The 17,365-nt window shown below is 38.4% G+C and overlaps 2 protein-coding genes across 2 annotated transcripts; both read right to left on the reverse strand.

Moving 5' to 3' along the window:
* Positions 1 to 949: 949 nt before the first annotated feature.
* LOC105098042 (olfactory receptor 51L1) lies at positions 950 to 1,897 on the reverse strand. The gene has a single exon (XM_010990663.2). It carries the CDS (start codon positions 1,895 to 1,897, stop codon positions 950 to 952), a length of 948 nt encoding a protein of 315 aa, XP_010988965.2.
* A 10,056-nt stretch (positions 1,898 to 11,953) lies between these two features.
* On the reverse strand, positions 11,954 to 16,580 carry MMP26 (matrix metallopeptidase 26). The gene is made up of 6 exons (XM_010990664.3): positions 16,482 to 16,580; positions 14,308 to 14,528; positions 13,447 to 13,595; positions 12,699 to 12,824; positions 12,061 to 12,222; positions 11,954 to 11,982 (listed from the first exon to the last, which is right to left on the reverse strand). Exons 1-6 carry the CDS (start codon positions 16,578 to 16,580, stop codon positions 11,954 to 11,956), a joined length of 786 nt encoding a protein of 261 aa, XP_010988966.3.
* Between the last annotated feature and the right edge of the window lie 785 nt (positions 16,581 to 17,365).

The following is a 17,365-nucleotide window of genomic DNA, read 5'->3' on the forward strand; positions in this document are numbered from 1 at the left end:
ATACAGCTGAAAAGAAAGTGAATATATATAAAATAATAAAATGTCACCAACAAAAGCATATGTGTAAATCATCTTAATGAAGAAGAAAAAAGTAATGGATTATCAACAATAAAAGAATTGAGAAAGAAGATATTAAAGATCCACACAGACGTGTAGCACAAGAGGAGAAAATGTTATTAAGAGATGAGGATGGTTATCATGCACAACTCCCAATCTACTCATAGATGAAGACATGAAATCCTGAGCTATAGTACTGAGGAGGAAATGTACACATTTGCCCAGATGTTTAGATATACACTATCAGGCTTTCTTGGGCAACTCCTGTGTGTCTGTCTCAGTATTTGCTGGTGAGTTGAAGAAGCAGATAGATCTACAGTGGCATTGGGAGAAAGAACACATCACCCAGTGATGAGGTGAAGACTTATTCCATACCCAACAGGACAGAAGCAGTTCAAAGTCCTTCTAGGAACTCAAGTTCCAAACTTGCCCTAAGAATCCATAAATATTTTCATAAAAAGTTATGACATTTTGGCATGAGAAACAAAATATGGGCAAATGTATTAGAAAAAGAGAAGTTGATTTCTGAGTTTAGGTCATAAACATGAGAAACTATGTAAACATAGTTACATAAGGAAAATATTGCTATTATCATTAATAACAATATAATAATATTAACAAAATGTACAGTTTTCAAAAACAATCTCTTTTACATACATTGTCTATTGTATGCTTCATAATTATCTTGGGGCTAGAAAAGGCCATACTTACAATTTGGCTATGAAAAAATCTGAATCTCATAAGGATTGATGGTTAACTGAGATCACATATCTAGGAAGTGAAGAAATTAGACATTTAACCAGATGATCAAGCTTCAGATAGTTTACTTCTCATCTACTCAAACAGCTGCCCCAAGATCTTTTCAGTGGAAAACCTGGAGGATAGAGGTTACTTAAAGCTTCCTCCTTAGTCCAAACTTGCGGAGAATTCCTAGACGAATCTGCTTTGTCCTGACACTGTAGACAACAGGGTTCAGCAATGGGGGGAGAAGCAAGTATATGTCAGCCATGAGGATGTGGACAATGGGAGACAAATACTTCCCAAAGCGATGGACCATTGATACCCCAATAACTGGCACAAAGAAGATGAGTACCATGCAGATATGGGATACACATGTGTTGAGTGCCTTTAGCTGTTCTTCACGAGATGCAATGCCCAGCACAGCCTTCAGAATTAGGACATAAGAAAGAAGTATAAAGACTGAATCCACACCCAGTGTGGCAATAACTACGCACAGTCCATAAACACTGTTGATGCTGGCATCCGAGCAGGATAGTTTCAGAACATCCTGGTGCAAACAGAAGGCGTGGGAGAGGGCATTGATGTGGCAGTAGTGATACTGTCTCAGTAGCAAAGGTGTGGGCAGTACAACTCCCATGCTTCTTAGCAAGCAGGTCAAACCAATCTTGCCTATTACACTGTTGGTGAGGATGGTGGTGTAGTGCAGTGGACGGCAGATAGCAATGAAACGGTCAAAGGCCATGGCCAGCAGCACTGAGGACTCCAGGAATGTGAATGTATGGATGAAGAAGAGCTGAACATAGCAAACACTTGCCCGAATCTCCCGAGCATCCAAACATAACACAGCAAGCATGGTGGGAAGTGTGGACAAGGACAAACCTAGGTCAGTTAGTGCCAAGATGGAAAGAAAGTAATACATGGGCTGCTGGAGGGAAGACTCTGTCCAAATGACAGAGAGGATGCTAACATTACCAATAAATGCTAACAAGTATGCAAGACAGAATGGGATTGAGAGCCAGGAATGAACATACTCTAGTCCAGGAAAACCCCTCAGAATAAATATAGGCTCCATAGTATCATTGTTACTCCAGACCACCATGGTGACCCTTGGCAAAGAGTGAGGAATATTTTCTGTTAGCCTTTTTTGTCCCTCAGAGTCATCCCTTGTGAGCATAAGTAGAGCAGTCAGGATACATCTTTCCTCTAATCCCGCTGAGGAAGGAAGGAGTTACAGTTCTTAGGTAAGAAACATTTCCCGGTAGTAATGAGCACCAAATTCTAGAGCAAAAGTGTGTACTACAGAAATCTGGTCATTTCTGACAAGAACTTTGATGGCTTTGCATTGAGGACACTAAAAAATTTAAGCAGCAAAAGATTAGAGAAAGAAATCTTTACTATGTATTATAAAATTACAAACAGAGAAAAGTCAGAGTAAATGTCTCTGGATTTGCATAAGCTTCCAGCCAGTAATGTTCTTGAGTTAACCTTGATTGTTTCTAGGCTATCTTTTAATTCCTGACAACAGAATTTGTCCTAAGGACTCAACATAATTTCGCTTCCTACTTATTTAATACTTATACATACTTATATAATAATTTATAATGTTAAAAATATTTAATATTTTAATAAAATTCAGTACCCATTATATGAAAAGAGGGCATGAAAAAGAATATATATATATATATATATATATATCATAAGGTCACAATGTAACTATTAAAGCTCTTCCTATCTGCCTGCACACAAAATAATATTAAAATAAAAAATGTATATATTTAGTTTAGACATCTATTATATATTATGTGTCTTAAATTAGTAATAATGTGTAATATATCCACTTCATTTCTATTTGTCATTTCTTGCTTATTTTTTCTCTCAAAATGAGGCTGATACATAATCACATTTTTAAAAATATTCAATAAAATATTAAACGTTTTTCTAATTTTTATGCCCCTTTGCACCTACCTCCTTGAACCCAAAACAATCTCATAAATGCAGCTCTAAGTACTCACCATCAGTGGGTCTCAGAAACAACCAAGTTCTTTTTCCCTTTTGAAAATGCAATTCTAACGTCTGGCTTTACTCTCCTTGAGCAATCTTCATTGCGATTGCCTCTGCTAATGCTGTCCTTGCTGTACCCCGTGTTGATGGCATTGGGCACAGCAGCTAAGCCCTATGGGATTCTCTGTCCCTTCAGTTCTCTGTTTCCTTATGTTAGCTGTGTCCAGCCCCATTGACTGTCCTGGAGAAAATTCTTCACTTATGTGCTCCTTTAGTGTCTAGACTTCATTGACTTCAGATACCTTCACTGCAATGTCTCAGCATCTCTCTCATTCTTCCTATAGACACTTAGTCTCTAACCACTAAAAAACTGAAAGTTCTCAAGCTAAACAATCTGTAATTCCAATGAGGACTTTGGCTTAGCATCTGTACCTGAGAAACAGAAGGAAATACCCAGCCATTCTCTCTCTCCATGCAATAAGAAGGATTTGCTGCTTTCTCCCTTTTTCCTCCAGTCTGGCCATCCCCATCCTCTAAGAGTCTGATGTCTCTCTGGTACTCTTCTCCAGCCCCAAGCAGGCTACACTGAGCTTTAACTGGGACCCCTGGCTTAGATGAAGCAGTCAGCTACTCACTGTCTTCTGCATCTACCAGGCAGAATACTTGCTCAACACATTTATTTTTCTTTACCTCCAAGCAACACTTCTTTCCTAGTCTTCAGAATTTACTAAAGCCCTAGTTGACTTTCTTTGTTTTTATTGATGTATAGTTGGTTTACAATGTTGTGTTAGTTTTGTGTGTACAGCAAAGTGATTCAATTATATATATATATAATTTTTAGATTATTTTCCATTATAGGTTATTTCAAGATATTGAATATAGTTCCCTGTGCTATACAGTAGGTCCTTGTTTTTTATCTATTTTATATATGGTGGTGTGTATATGTTAATCCCAAACTCCTAATTTATCCCTCCCCTACCCCTTTCCCCTTTGGTAATAATAGTTTGTTTTCTATGTCTGTGAGTCTATTTCTGGTTTGTAAATAAGTTCATTTGTGTCATTTTTTTAAGATTCCACCTATAAGAGATATTTTATGATATTTGTCTTTCTCTATCTAACTTACTTCACTTAATGTGATAGTCTCTAGGTCCATCCATGTTGCTGCAAATGGTATTATTTCATTCTTTTTTATGGCTGAGTAATATTCCTGTGTGTGTGTGTGTGTGTGTGTGTGTGTGTGTGTGTATACCACATCTTCCTTATCCTCACCCATAAATTTTGTTCTATTTCCTATTCAAGTCTCAGCTTATCAAAAGGCTCTAGACATTATCATTGAAGTATACAGAACACATATACACACACAAAGATTAGATTGTAGCCGTATTAGAAAAGTAACTTAATTTTCCCCATGCCAAGAAATTAGTCCATGCATTCTACTTTAATTCTTCTAACCTTAATATAAAACACATTTTCTTTAATTCTCAGAGAAGTTGCAGAAATAAAATGGATCACTGTTTTTTAAAAATGCCTTTCTCCCTGCTCTGAGTCCTCTAAGAGCAGATTTCAATGTTCAGAAAACTTCAGTGGCAGGCCGGTGCATAGACTTAAATTTAGGACAGGCAGGAATATCCCTATGTATACTCTCTCTTTCTTATCCTTCTCTCTCACTGACTCAGCTGTCATGTCTTTCACTTTTTCTCAGTCCCTTCATCATTGTCCTTCCTTTCTTCATCCTCTGCTGATGCTATATCTATGTCATTAACAATGATCTTTGGGGTACTTTGCTTATTTTAATACAATTTAACCACAGTGATGTGAAAAATAAATAGTAGGAAGAGACTAGGCTAATGACAAGACTGTCTCAAAGGGCAGAGGCCTGAAAAGACTCACGTAATACAGTTATCTATCCTAAGAAATGGAGAGAGAACCACTGAGGATAAGAAAATCATTTTATTATAGCCCCTCCAGCATCTTACCTGCAGTCCTCAGATACTATCTTTCACTAACCAGCCTATCTTAAAATTGTTGGAAAAGATTGAATTAGGATGTTAAGATACGTCATAAACTTCAAAATTTTTCACCTCTAAAGAGAATGACACCCATATTTCCCTTCTTCATAAATTTGTTGTTCTTTAATGATTTTACTCTCTTTAGCCCTTGTGTCATAACATAATCTATGCCAAAATCTATCCACTACTTATTAATAATTTAAAAATTAACACCTGAAATTTACTCATAAGTCTATTTCATCGATATGAATGCTGAATCATGCAACCAATAACCGGTTTCCCAAAGATCCAGTTTCATATTGCCTTTTTCTGCCTACACTGTCCACCATCACAGGTAAAGTCACATTCTGTTTCTGTTTCTGTAGCATTCTCTCTCTCTCTTTTTGTTACCCCTGCTATTGTTCCTATCTTTCTTCTCATTTCTTTGTACTTCTGTGCATTTAGTTCTTGCTCTCTTTGCTTTATCCCTCACCTGAGAAGAGTTCCCATCGCCATCTGAAGGTCAAACTTGAACTGATTACAGATGCTACAATTTTGATTCTCCATATACCTTAGGTTTTCAAAACCTTTGACTCCATGGATAGTGAGGCTTAAATGCTTCCATCATCTCTATACATACTCCTGGTTTCTCCTGGGATAGTAAATAAGGGATTGGCATCAGAGTCTTCTGGGTCCCTAGAGATGAAATTAATATAAACAGCCCTTAACCACAGCTGTGCCAAGGGCATAAAATCCCGGAAGTTGAAGAAATGTGTGCCTACTTCTATCCACCACTCCCAGTCCTTTTTTTCAAATGTAATAGTTTTCTCTTCTTGAAAGTGCATCTGAGAGTTCATGACCACAGTCTAATATTCCAGAGGAATAGTGAAATCTCAGCTTCATTGAGGACATCCATATAGAACTATGGCAATTAAGTGCATTGATAAGTCCTCCTGTTAGAAAGTGTTTACCATTTCTTGCTGAACAGGGTCATTCATTAGCTGTTTGTTTAATAATCGTGTGTTAAGCACCAACAGGATTCAAGTCTCCATACTCAGCTCTATAAAGGCAAAAACCATTATCTGGTTCGTCATGACTTCCACTTTGCTCAGTATGGAGATGACTTTCTAATCCATTCTTTTTCTTAGCTCATATCCACCTCTTTGCATTTATTTATAAATTTTAGAAACAGCTTATCAATTTGCACCAAGATATACATTGGGACTTTTATTGACGATGTATTGAATCTACAGATCAATTTTGGAAGAATTGAAATATCTAATTACCAGATCTTCCAATCCAAGATAATGGACTTCAATTAATTAATGTTATTATTTTTTCTCAATATTGTTTTATACTTTACTGTTATAAAAAAAATTAATACAGAAAATGCAATTGAATAAAGTTGGGAGACCAGAAGGAGGAGCTCTCACCCCTTGCAATAATAGCAAAGCCCAAGAAGAAGAAGAAAGACTCCTCTCCTTTCCTGACAATGACTCAGTCAGTGAAAAGACATGAACTCTGTTTACCATGGCTTCCCAATTTCCTTTTTCTCTCTATAAAAGCACTTTTCTTTCCTTACCTTATGGGGACTTGCACATGGCTCACCATGGTTGCAAGACCCCAAATTGCAATTCCCTGCTGATCCCGAATAAACCCATCTTTGCTGGAAGACTAGCTGGCTGACTATTTATTTCAGGTTGTCAACTGAAAAAATATACACAACCTAAAAGTTAAGAGTTATGTTTTATTTGGCGGACTTTCAGAGGACTCAAGCCCGGGAGGCAGCCTCTCAGATAGCTCTGAGATACTGCTCCAAAGAAGCAGGGGAGGAGCCAGGCTATATAGGAGTTTTGCCACAAAGGCCAGGTAATCAGAGCATCAAAAGGTTACTGTTAATTAAAGAAAACCAGACATCTCAAATTAAGGAATTTAGTGCTTTTCTATGTATGGGAATGTGCAAAAGTCTTGGCTTCTTGAAATCATTCCTTTGATGTACACCTTAGCTATCTAGGGCCAGTATCCTCTTCTTTCCCATCCTGAGTTCCCTCAGTAGGTGGCTGCAGAGGCTGCCTTCTGGGCTGCCTGCTTACCTCCATCCTGAGTCCACTCCCGTCACTGTCGGGGGCAGTGTTAGTGGCTGATGACTTGATGGCCACAGCATCCTTTGTTTACTGAAATGGCTGGCAATATTTTTCATTCACAAAGTCAACAGTTAAGAGAGAATATATATCTTACATTAGATTTGTTCTTAAGTATTTGATATTAATTTATGCTTATGTGACTAGCATTTACAAATTATCTAAATCTTTGGTCCTGATATATAAAAATGAAATCAATTTATATTTGGTCTTTTTTTTCTGAAAAACTTTTAAGCTTATATTTATTTCTATTAAGTAATCTATATAATCTTTATTCCTTACTTTGTACTAATCACACTTTTATTAGTAATGTCAACTTCTCTCTCCCTTATTTCCAATCATTATATCTTTTATTATATTTATTGACATTTTGTGCCAGTCTCAGCCTATTGATAACCAATGTTGTGGCTGGACCAGCCCTTGTGATTCTTACTTCAGTTAGAAAATATCTTCAGGAGACTTTGGGGGAAAAAAACAGGTTTATTACTAGAAGTTCTGTGTTGGGGAGGAAGAAATTATGAAATTTTAACTTTTAGACTGTGACTGTGCACTTATTTCAGTTGACAAGGGGAGCAAAATTTGCCACCCCAAAATGTGTCTCTTTGGCAAGAGGATTAATTTAGGCTGATTATTTTTAAGAAACAGAAGATTCAGGAAACCTTTCTTTTTAACTCCTCCTTAGCTACCTATAGAATTTAGATAAAGGGCCAGTTCCTGGCTCTCACCAGAGATACATGCAAAGAATATGGGCTAGGTGTGGTGTGGGAAACTCTAGGCAGGTCCTCAAGATCAAAATCAACTCTGTGTCTCATTGTCTCTGCACAGCACTGTAAACATTTGTTTACCAAATATTTGCTTTTCCACCCCCTTGTGAATTGCCTCCCTCCCCTTTGAAGTCCCAGAAAACTACTCCCAACCTCCTCTTTTGTCTTTAGCTTAAGATAGTAAGGAGGGGGTTTTGGCCATTTTCGTGAGTTAATCAGTTTTCCTGGGTCTCTAGCGTGTATACATGTTATTAAACTTTCGTCTGACGTTCTCCCATTAATCTGTCTCATATCAATTTAATTCTTAGACCAGCCAGAAAAACCTAGAGAAGGGTAGAGGAACATTTTGTCGACTGAAATAAATGTGCAGCCTAAAAGTTGAGAGTTTTGTTTTATTTGGCGAGAGGACTTGAGCTGGGATGACAGCCTCTCAGATGACTCTGAGGGACTGCTCCGAAGAGGTAGGGGAGGAGCTAGGATATATAGGAGCTTTACAACAAAGACCAGGTAGTTGAAACAATAAAGATTACTTATTATTTAAAGAAAACCAGGCATCAAGTTAAAGAATTTGGTGCTTTTCTGTGTCTGGGAGGAAGCAAACATTTGGGCTCATTGAATTCATTCCTTTGACAAGCACCTAGCTATCTAGCACCAGTATCCTGTCCTTTCTTATTCTGAGTCCCCTCAGGGTGCACCTTTGTGAGTGGCTGCAGATGCTGGGCTGCAGGCTAGTCTTCACTCGGGGGTGGCGGCAGCTGCTGCTGACTTGATGGCTTCAGCATTCTTTGTTTACTGATATGGTTTGCAGTATTTTTTGTTCACACCCTCCGCCTGGAAATTACAGGGCAGGCTGTGAGCCAAAGAGTAGGTTAAGAATAGAGAGAAAGAGAGAGAGAGACTGTGAGCTCACTCAGGCCTGAGGTTCTGCTTTTATTGTGATCAAGGGTGGGATTTAGCATTTGGGGGGCTCACGCTATTGGTCAATTTAAAACAAGAGCAGAAATTTAAAGTATGAGAAGAGAAAAAACAAGTGGCCCAAAGGGTCAGTTATCTAGGGAGTTTGGTATGTGTGTGGTGAGTGGGTAGAGTGGTGGCCTGGCTCTTCAATTAGTCCAGTACTCAGCTTTGTGTTTATTTGAGATAGCTATTTTTGAAGCAGATTCCTCTTTGAAATAGATGCCTCTAGGCAATCAAAGCTTAAGTTAGGTATTTGCATTACAAAAACAAACAAACAAAAAACCTACCTGTCAGGGCTTACACTACAGTTGATTTGTGGCCCTTTTTAAGGCTTCTAGTGCAGTTTGGGGTAGAAATGATGAGAGTTATGTTATTTTCTCTTTGTAAATAGGTAATACTCTCAACATTTCATCTTTAAAGTATGTTTGCTAGGATTTTTTGTAATTACCTTTATCAGAGAACATGATTACTTTCTATTCGTTAAGTGTTTTATCAAGAATAGATGCTGGATTTCATAAAATTATTTTCTGTGTCCATGAGGTTTATGACTTATGATCCATATGATTTTCCTTTAATATCCTATTAATATGATTAATTATATTGATTGATTTTTAAATATCAACTTTACATTTCCAGAATAGATCCAGGTGGAATCTGTCACTTTATTTTCCTTTATTTATTGCCAGATTTGATCTAATATTTCATCCAGGATTTTTACATCGATGTTAACGAGAATGACCTAAAATTTTCCTTACTTATAATGTATAAATGAAAAATGTTACCTGCCATATCAATGAACAAAAGATGTTGCAGCCATCAAACTAGTACAGCCACCCTGATGGTGAGCCCTGAGGGAACTCAGAATGGGAAGGAACAGGGTACTGGCCCTAGATAGCGAAGGTGCACATCACAGGAATGATTTCAGTGAACTCAGACTTTTGCATTTTTCCATACATAGAATATTATTAAATTCCTTACCTTGAGATATCTGGTTTTCTTTAATTAACAGTAATCTTTTGATGTTCCAACTACCTGGTCTTTGTTGCAAAAACCCCTAAATATCCTGGTTCCTTCCCTTATCCTCAGAGCTATCTGAGAGACTTTCTTTCAGGCTTAAAGTCCTCAGAAAGTCTGCTGAGTAAAACATAATTCTCAACTCAGGTTGTGCATTTGTTTTTTCAGTTGACAAATGTCTTTCTCACGCTTTGCTATAAGATTATGAGGAGCTTAAAAAATAACTTAGGAAAAAATTTTTTTCCAACCAGAAGATTTTCATATGGTTTGCAGGTTTATTTATTAAATGACTATCTATATAGTATATTATCAAGGAATAGTTTTGAATTATAGTTTTGATAGATAATAGTTAAAGGACAATTCAGATTTTCTTATTTGTCAGTCTTTAAATGACTTGTGGCAACATCTAATTATAAATTTTATTTCCAAACATTTATAGGACTACTTGGATTTTCTATTTCTCCCCTTTGCCTAGTTTTGTAAGTTGTGTTTATCTAAGAATGTGTATTTTGGATAAACATATTTGTATTTATTGGTTATATATTACTCACTATGTATCTTTATGATTTTTCAATGTCTTCAGAAGTGTCAAGATACTGCCTTTTTTCATTACTGATGTTGGTTTTATATGCAATCTATCTTTTACACTTGCTAGTCATGCAGTAGATAAATAATGTCATTGACCTTTCAAAAGTCATTTTCTGGGTACACCAGAAGTAGAGACTAAGGCAGAATTTGGGATGGAAAGTATTTATTAGGAATCAACACCTGTGAGGGGAAGAGAGAAAGCAGAATTTGGCAAAGAGAAAAGTGAACTGCAACACAGACCTGACAAAATCTTGGCCAACACCGGGGACTCTCTGCAATATGACTCCAAAGAATTGCCCACATCAGGTGGAAGTGGCGAACAAACACATTCCAGATTCACTCATTCATCCAATGTGGGGAGCCCTAAGAAGTGTGTGACCTCAGGGAAAAGGCTTTCTGAAACTAAGGCAAATCATAGGACTCTGTTCATGTCATATCCCTTAACTCAAAAGGTTCACGCCAATTTTACTCACTTCTCTCTCACCTACTTTCTTCCAGTTGCTCTTTGAAATGCAACATTATTTTATGCAACTAATTTGAGATTTTCAAAAATCATTCCCAAATACTCTTTATATTTTCAGAAATATATATGCATACATCCTAATATATTAGCTATTTTCTCTTTTATAATGAAAACACTGATATTAAAACACTTTTTAGGAAATCTTCTTTTTATATGACTTCTTTTTTTCTGCCCTTTTTTAGCCCTATTAGTGCAATCTTTCCTAACCCATTTCTGAAATGATGTCTGTAATGTACTAGCCTGACTTTCCTAGGCAGATGTCTTTACTTCAGCTTACCACTCAGAACTCAGTTTCCTCATTTCAGGTTTTTCATTACCAAGGGGATGTTGTGTAAGGCAGAACAGCCCCTTCTTTAGAAAGTTCCCCTAATGTGTCTTGATTCTAAAAAAGGAAAATAAATGCTTATGTCTGGCTGAGTGGACTCATCTTAATTAATACATTGTATAGCTCCTCCTGGCTTCTACTGTATCTGATGACATGCTGCTGCCTACCCATTCCAAACTCTCCATCTGGGGTTTCTTCCTTTAAATGCAGTCAGTGGGATGTGGACTTAGTACATATTTTTATCTAATATCTCAACAACAATATTAATAATAACAAAAAATTGTGTTACCAAGCTTTGATTAATGATGTTTACATTCATTATATCATTTAGCCCTAGAAATTATTGCAATTATTTAGCAAAAGTGAAATTGAGTCAAAAAGAGGTTAAATAACTTGCCCAAAGTCTCAGAGCTAATAAGGGATAAGCCACCATCCTAAGCTGGTCTCTGTAGCTATATCTTCAACAGCATAAACAACGTTCCGCAAACTCTACCCATGCACTAACATACTAAAAATCTATTCCTGATCTTATTTTTTTTTTCCTTTTCAGCTAATTCAAGAGTTCCATGGCACCTCTGCTAGAATTTTCTACTTTACTATACCATTCTCTCACCCTGCTTTCAGTGACTGATTACCAAATGTTGAGACATCCAAATTGTAAGCACACAATTTCACTTTTAAAAATAGGTTTATTGTGATCTGGAAGTGTTCTGAATTTTGACTCAGCTGCCCTAAGTTCCATTCCTTTGGGGCTCATTCGATTGGTCTCAGAGGTGGATTTAGTGCTTTGAGTTCTTAGATCCTCCAGTGAAGCCACTGAAAGGCCAGATTGAATGATTTCTTCTGTGCCAGCATTAGGGCTTTTTAGATGAACATCTTTCTCCTTATGGGGACAGAAGAAAACAGTAAACTCCAAGTGGAATTTCCTGCCCAGATCCCCGCCCTTTCGGCAGGCACAGACCATAGAGTTGCTGGATTCTTTGGATATCGTCAACACCAAGGTGGAAGGTTCTAAGGTCCCGATACATGTATCTGGGGTACATTATGGAGTTCCAATTCCTGGAGTGCTGCAGGCCCAGAGAGTGACCTAGCTCATGAATGGCAACCAGGAACAGATTAAATCCTGAAAAGGAACAGACAAAAGGATAAAAATTATATATGCATAGGAAAGGCAGAAAGTCTGTAAAAAAAAAAAAAAAAAAAGGAAGAAAAAAGAGAACAGAAAAGGAAGAAAGAGCAAATGTAAGAGAGCAAAGAGAGGTGGACAGAATCTAGGTGAGAAACAAAATGGCAAATTAAAATGAACAAACTGGAAGTGAACAGAAGTTGAGAGAATGATAAATGGAAACAAAGGGATAAGAGAGAGAATGCACAATATGATGATGTTTATCATAGAAGTATCTTTGTTCAGAAGTGATCCCACCTCCCCCCACTCATTAGAAGACCCAATTCCTCAGCTAAATCATCCCGCCTCACCCTGGCCACTCTGAATCCTGCCTTCTACCTTCTTCACAATATGCTAGGCCCAAATGGAGACCATCAATACCAACCCCCAAGCTCCCGGAGAGTTCTAGCACTCCCACCAGTTCAGGTCTTTACCTCTGTATGAAGTCGACCAGTGTTCTCCCTTGTCAAAGTGGATAGTTCCTGCAGCTCCAGAATTTGGTAAAAAGGCATGGCCTAAGACACCACCTGGCCCATCAAATGGACAACCATCTCCATGGGCTGTGAACGACAGAAACTATTGCCACAATAGGGTTTCGCGGGCAAGGGCAGGAATGGTCTTAGGTAAGCCTCAGTGCCTCAGTGCCTCATGCACGCTGCAACTGCTACTGCTGGAGAGGTGAGAGGGCTGAGGCACCATCTATGTAGAAAAATAGGATGGGGCCAAAAATCTAGCTACTCCCTATCTTCTGTGGCAAAAAAAAAAGAAAAGAAAGGTGGAAGAGACTGAGTGAAGGTTGTATGTTAAACACAAAGATCTCTTCCCAAAATGGAGGAAAAGAGGGGAAGGGAACTTAGGCACTGCAGGCTTTCATAAATAGGTTTGATCAACTCAGTAGAATTTCAACAGATTTGAGAGCCACACAACTCTCTTTTGACAGGAGAATGTGCAATAGGCTTTCCCTCACTTTATTCACACAACAGTGCATCCTCCAGTCCCCTATCTACTACCTCATTGTTCCAAAAATATCTTTCCTGGTATAGGTTTATTGATTTCCATTAGGGTTTTGCCTTCCTTTTTTCTCAGCAGCTAGATTAGGCGGACTAGGTTTTTGTTTCAGAACTGAGACCATTTGCCTTTTACATGGGACACCATACCCTCCCTCCCATGTTATTTTCTAACCCAGCTCCCAGAAAGAAATCTTGATGTCTGCATCTTCACTCTCCACTTGCTGGAAGATCAAGGGGGTCACATTGCTCCAAATGGAAACTGCATCATGTATAATGTTTTTCACTGTGGATTGCTTCAGATCATTTGGGTAATTGATAATCCTGAAAGAAGAAATCTTTAAGTAGAACAGCTCAAAGGTATAGGAATAATCCAGCTCTAAAAAGGCATGACTCTGCTTTGGAGAAAATCACTTAATACTTTGGGGCCTTATTTTACTATCCGAAAAGAGAATAAACCCCAGACAAACTGAATCAAAAGCCCAGGAAATTAAACCTGCAAAATACAGATGTTTAAGAATTTTTACAAATTCTCCACATTGTTCTTATCTACACTAAGTCCTGAGAATGACAGCCCTATAGGGTAATTGTGAGGAAAAAAATCATGATGGACTCCATTGAAATGTATGGCATTTCATATAGTTTAGTATTGCTTTGTTTTGGCTATCCCTAATAGCCAAAATGCTTAGGATCCCCAGTAGAATAAGTAACATGGATGTGGAGCAAAAATACATCAAATTATATCTTAACACCCCCCTCCCCCTCCCCACCCCCACCACTTACACACAGGGGGATAAAAGTATGTTTAGTTAAGGGAAGAATGATAGGTTCACAGCCAAAGAATAGTAGTTAGGCTCCACTTCCAAAAGAGATGATCTGGGGAAGCTAGAATGAGAACTGAGAGAATTGCCTTTTCTGAGGAAGACTGGGGCTTTGGAGAGACTGCCAGCGAAAGCAGAAGACAGTAGAGGTGCCTCCAGGAGGGACATTGCAGGCAGTCACCCCGCTCATCCCTCCAGGCCGTAACCACAAGCACCTGTAGGTCAGAGTGTGCTTATTCCATTTAGAACTTGCTGCAGAGGCGGAGTCGTGATCAACATCAGTAACTCCACAGCGGGGCTGGTGTAGCACAGTCAGCGTTTGCTCCTCCCTCAGGTTTGCCTCGTTCAGATGGAACTGCGGCAGGAGCTGTATCTTTTCCCCCTGGGTAAGGAGTGATGGTTCTTTCTTGGTCAAGAAAAACTGATGGAAATAGTCCTGGGTGGAAGATTGGGAATGAGGAGTACTTAGAGACAGCAAGGACAGACTCACAGCATCAGTAGCCCAGGCATAGCCTCCTTTGAAGGCCTGGGAAGGATGGTGCTTTGTCTCTCTGGTCTTCTTAAATGTCTTATTCTCAGCTGAATGATGGCAATGATGCCCGATTCTCCTGTCACTCAGTAGGTAACATTAAACATGGGTGATAAAATTAAAATGGCCTGGATAACCCATTAAAACTTCTCTGAAAATAAAGCATTAAATTTTCAGAACAGAGAGGCCCAAAGGCAAAGGTTGTCAGGGTAGGGAAAAACTACCCCCCTCCCCATCTTGAGTTCCTATCGCTGGACTAATAATAAAATTAACACGAGACAGATTAACAGGAGAAAAAGAAATACATTCTAGTTCATGCACATGGGGTCCCATAGAAATGGAACTTAAGAAGTGGCCAAAGCAGGCAGCTTTTATACTTCTCAGACAAAGAAATGATATATTTGGGAGGAATTGACAGGACAAAGAAACTTAGGTTTGGGTGCCCAACTGGTGAAGAATCTAAACAGAGTTTGGGCTTGGGGTAGTAAAGTTAAAAAGTAACAGCGTTTGTTTATCTAGGACTCTTGGCCTGGATTCCCTCTTTGGTGGTAAGGGTGTCCTTCTACCTCCAGATACAGGGAGCGCACCTTTTATATGAGAGATTTATTTCCTGCTTTCAGGGAGACAGAAAGGAAGATCAGGGTGTCCCTCTTGGGTCGGCCATTTCTTAAGCAACTTTAATTCAAAATAATCATTGTGCCATTGAGGCACATTTTGGGACAGTCCATTCTGGGCTCCAGAAAGGTCATGAAGGTATAGATGGGAATTGCTCAGGGAAAATGACCTCTGATCTTTCTCATCGATTGAAGTTTTCTCAGTCAGGACAGAATCTATGACTCCTAGGATATAGAATTTAGCTGCTTCTGTATACTCAGTCCATTTGCATTTACATATCAATTCCATTAAAATACTTCTAAAAATCTCATTCTTCACCTACTCCCTGTCCACACTGACTTTCTTAACAATCCAGTGAACTAAACTTCAACCTCCAGGGCAGGGAGTGAAGGTGGGGAGGCACATTGTATTATAGTAACTCTTTCTATATCTTTATTTGAACTCTAGCTGGGCTGAAAGTACTTTAAGGGCATTGCTCATGTCTAATGAAATTTGGTCTATACTACAATTCTTATAAATCATACTTGATCTTTGATTGATATTTGAGATTGATTGATTTTTGAGTTTTGTATAAAATTGCATTCTTATTATACCTTTAGTCTATTGTGACCTTGGCTGGGCACTCAGAGGCACATGATTTACCAAATTTTTCTAGGTTAGATATTAGCAGGAAATTTTACCAGGTCCCTGAATGATCATAAAGCAGATGACTGAAACCAGTTATAAAGAGTTTTAGGTGTTTTGAATGCTAGAAAGTTTTGGAACAAATGCAGTTTCTTGAGGAATTTGAAAGTGTTTGGTAGACAGGTTTAAGAGATTTCTCAGTCAATAGGAAAAACACATCAGTCCATTTGAATCACTTCCCCAGATCCCTCACCACCTAGTAGGCTCAGAGATCCAAACCTCTGAGTGTACACTTTGCCATATGGAATAATAGAAGAGTGAGACATGAACATTTGCACTGAATTATTCATTAGGTACCATAAGCAAAATTTATTGAACTCTTACCTGGAAGAGTAATTTGTATAAGCACCATTCTTTTACCAGCCCCCACAAATGATTTCATTTATTTTAAAATCAGAAGAAAAGAAATGAACTTAGAGATTGAAGAGAATGATTTACTATGAAACAGTAAATATATTTGTCTTTATACCATGAAGCAATGTGTATACATATAACACACATCTGGGAGAAGAACCCACCATAGTCATAATGTGATAATGCGGTCCTGATTAACCCACCTACCTTAGCAAAGTCCAGTCCTTTAAGGTCTGTAGCAGGGGGCACTGGGAAGGCAAGGCACCATGGCAGGAAAATTGTAGCTTTGAAGATGTCAGGCTGCATGGCAAAGCTCATTTCTCCCCAGCCTGAATTCATGTACCAAGCATGGATCAGCAGGACTTTATAGCCATGCCAGCAATGCCCAGTGACTCACACTGCCAGTTTCTCCTTTCTTTGCATTGGTTCTTGCCGTCACTGCCCATTCTGGGTTGAACGCAGAGCCAGCCTGCCAGAGTGATGCCAGCAGCCATGGGATTTATTTTCACCTCCATTTCACACCTGACAGCCCTCAGGACACATGGCCATAACCTTGGTTAAGGAAATACTGGAATATCTCAGATTATAGGGGATATTATTCTTTAAAAATAGAGGGGGGAAAAAAAAGAAACAGGAGACATAGGAACAATTTATTAAAGCTTTATCTGATATAATTTCTTTACTAGTCACCGACAAATATCTTGCTCCAGAAGCTAAAAAGAGAAGTTGAGGAAGGGAATAGCATCCCCTGTAGTGAAGACTCAGGTCATAATATGAAAAAAAATCTCTGAGACCCACCTAGGAGAGAGAGGAACCCACAGAAAGAGAAAGTTGCTGTGTTTGAGAATGTTTGAGAAAATACATCATTGATAATAAATTGAGAGAGACACAGAGATAAGCATACACACCCATAAGGTTTGAGCTGATAACCTTTGAAATCACAGGTACGGGTCTGAATATCAGCTCTGCTACTTAAAAGCTGATTTGCCTTAGGCAAGTTATTTAACATTATAAAGCCTGACTCTGACTTGTTCTTGAAATTCTGGTGCAGAATTGTTAATAAGTGAAATCCCCATATGTTTACAGACTCA

This window comes from Camelus dromedarius, chromosome 12, assembly GCF_036321535.1.
Source record: "Camelus dromedarius isolate mCamDro1 chromosome 12, mCamDro1.pat, whole genome shotgun sequence".
NCBI classification, from domain to species: domain Eukaryota; kingdom Metazoa; phylum Chordata; class Mammalia; order Artiodactyla; family Camelidae; genus Camelus; species Camelus dromedarius.

Bases quoted from the DNA above. Each gene is read 5' to 3' on its own strand.
- MMP26 (XM_010990664.3), bottom strand. From the start codon at position 16,580: ATGCAGCCTGACATCTTCAAAGCTACAATTTTCCTGCCATGGTGCCTT. The intron at 13,596-14,307 runs GTGCTTGTGGTT...TTCTTCTTTCAG, and splicing joins AAGCACACTCTGACCTACAG to GATTATCAATTACCCAAATG. The intron at 11,983-12,060 runs GTCTGTGCCTGC...TGTCCCCATAAG, and splicing joins AAGAATCCAGCAACTCTATG to GAGAAAGATGTTCATCTAAA.
- LOC105098042 (XM_010990663.2), bottom strand. From the start codon at position 1,897: ATGGTGGTCTGGAGTAACAATGATACTATGGAGCCTATATTTATTCTG.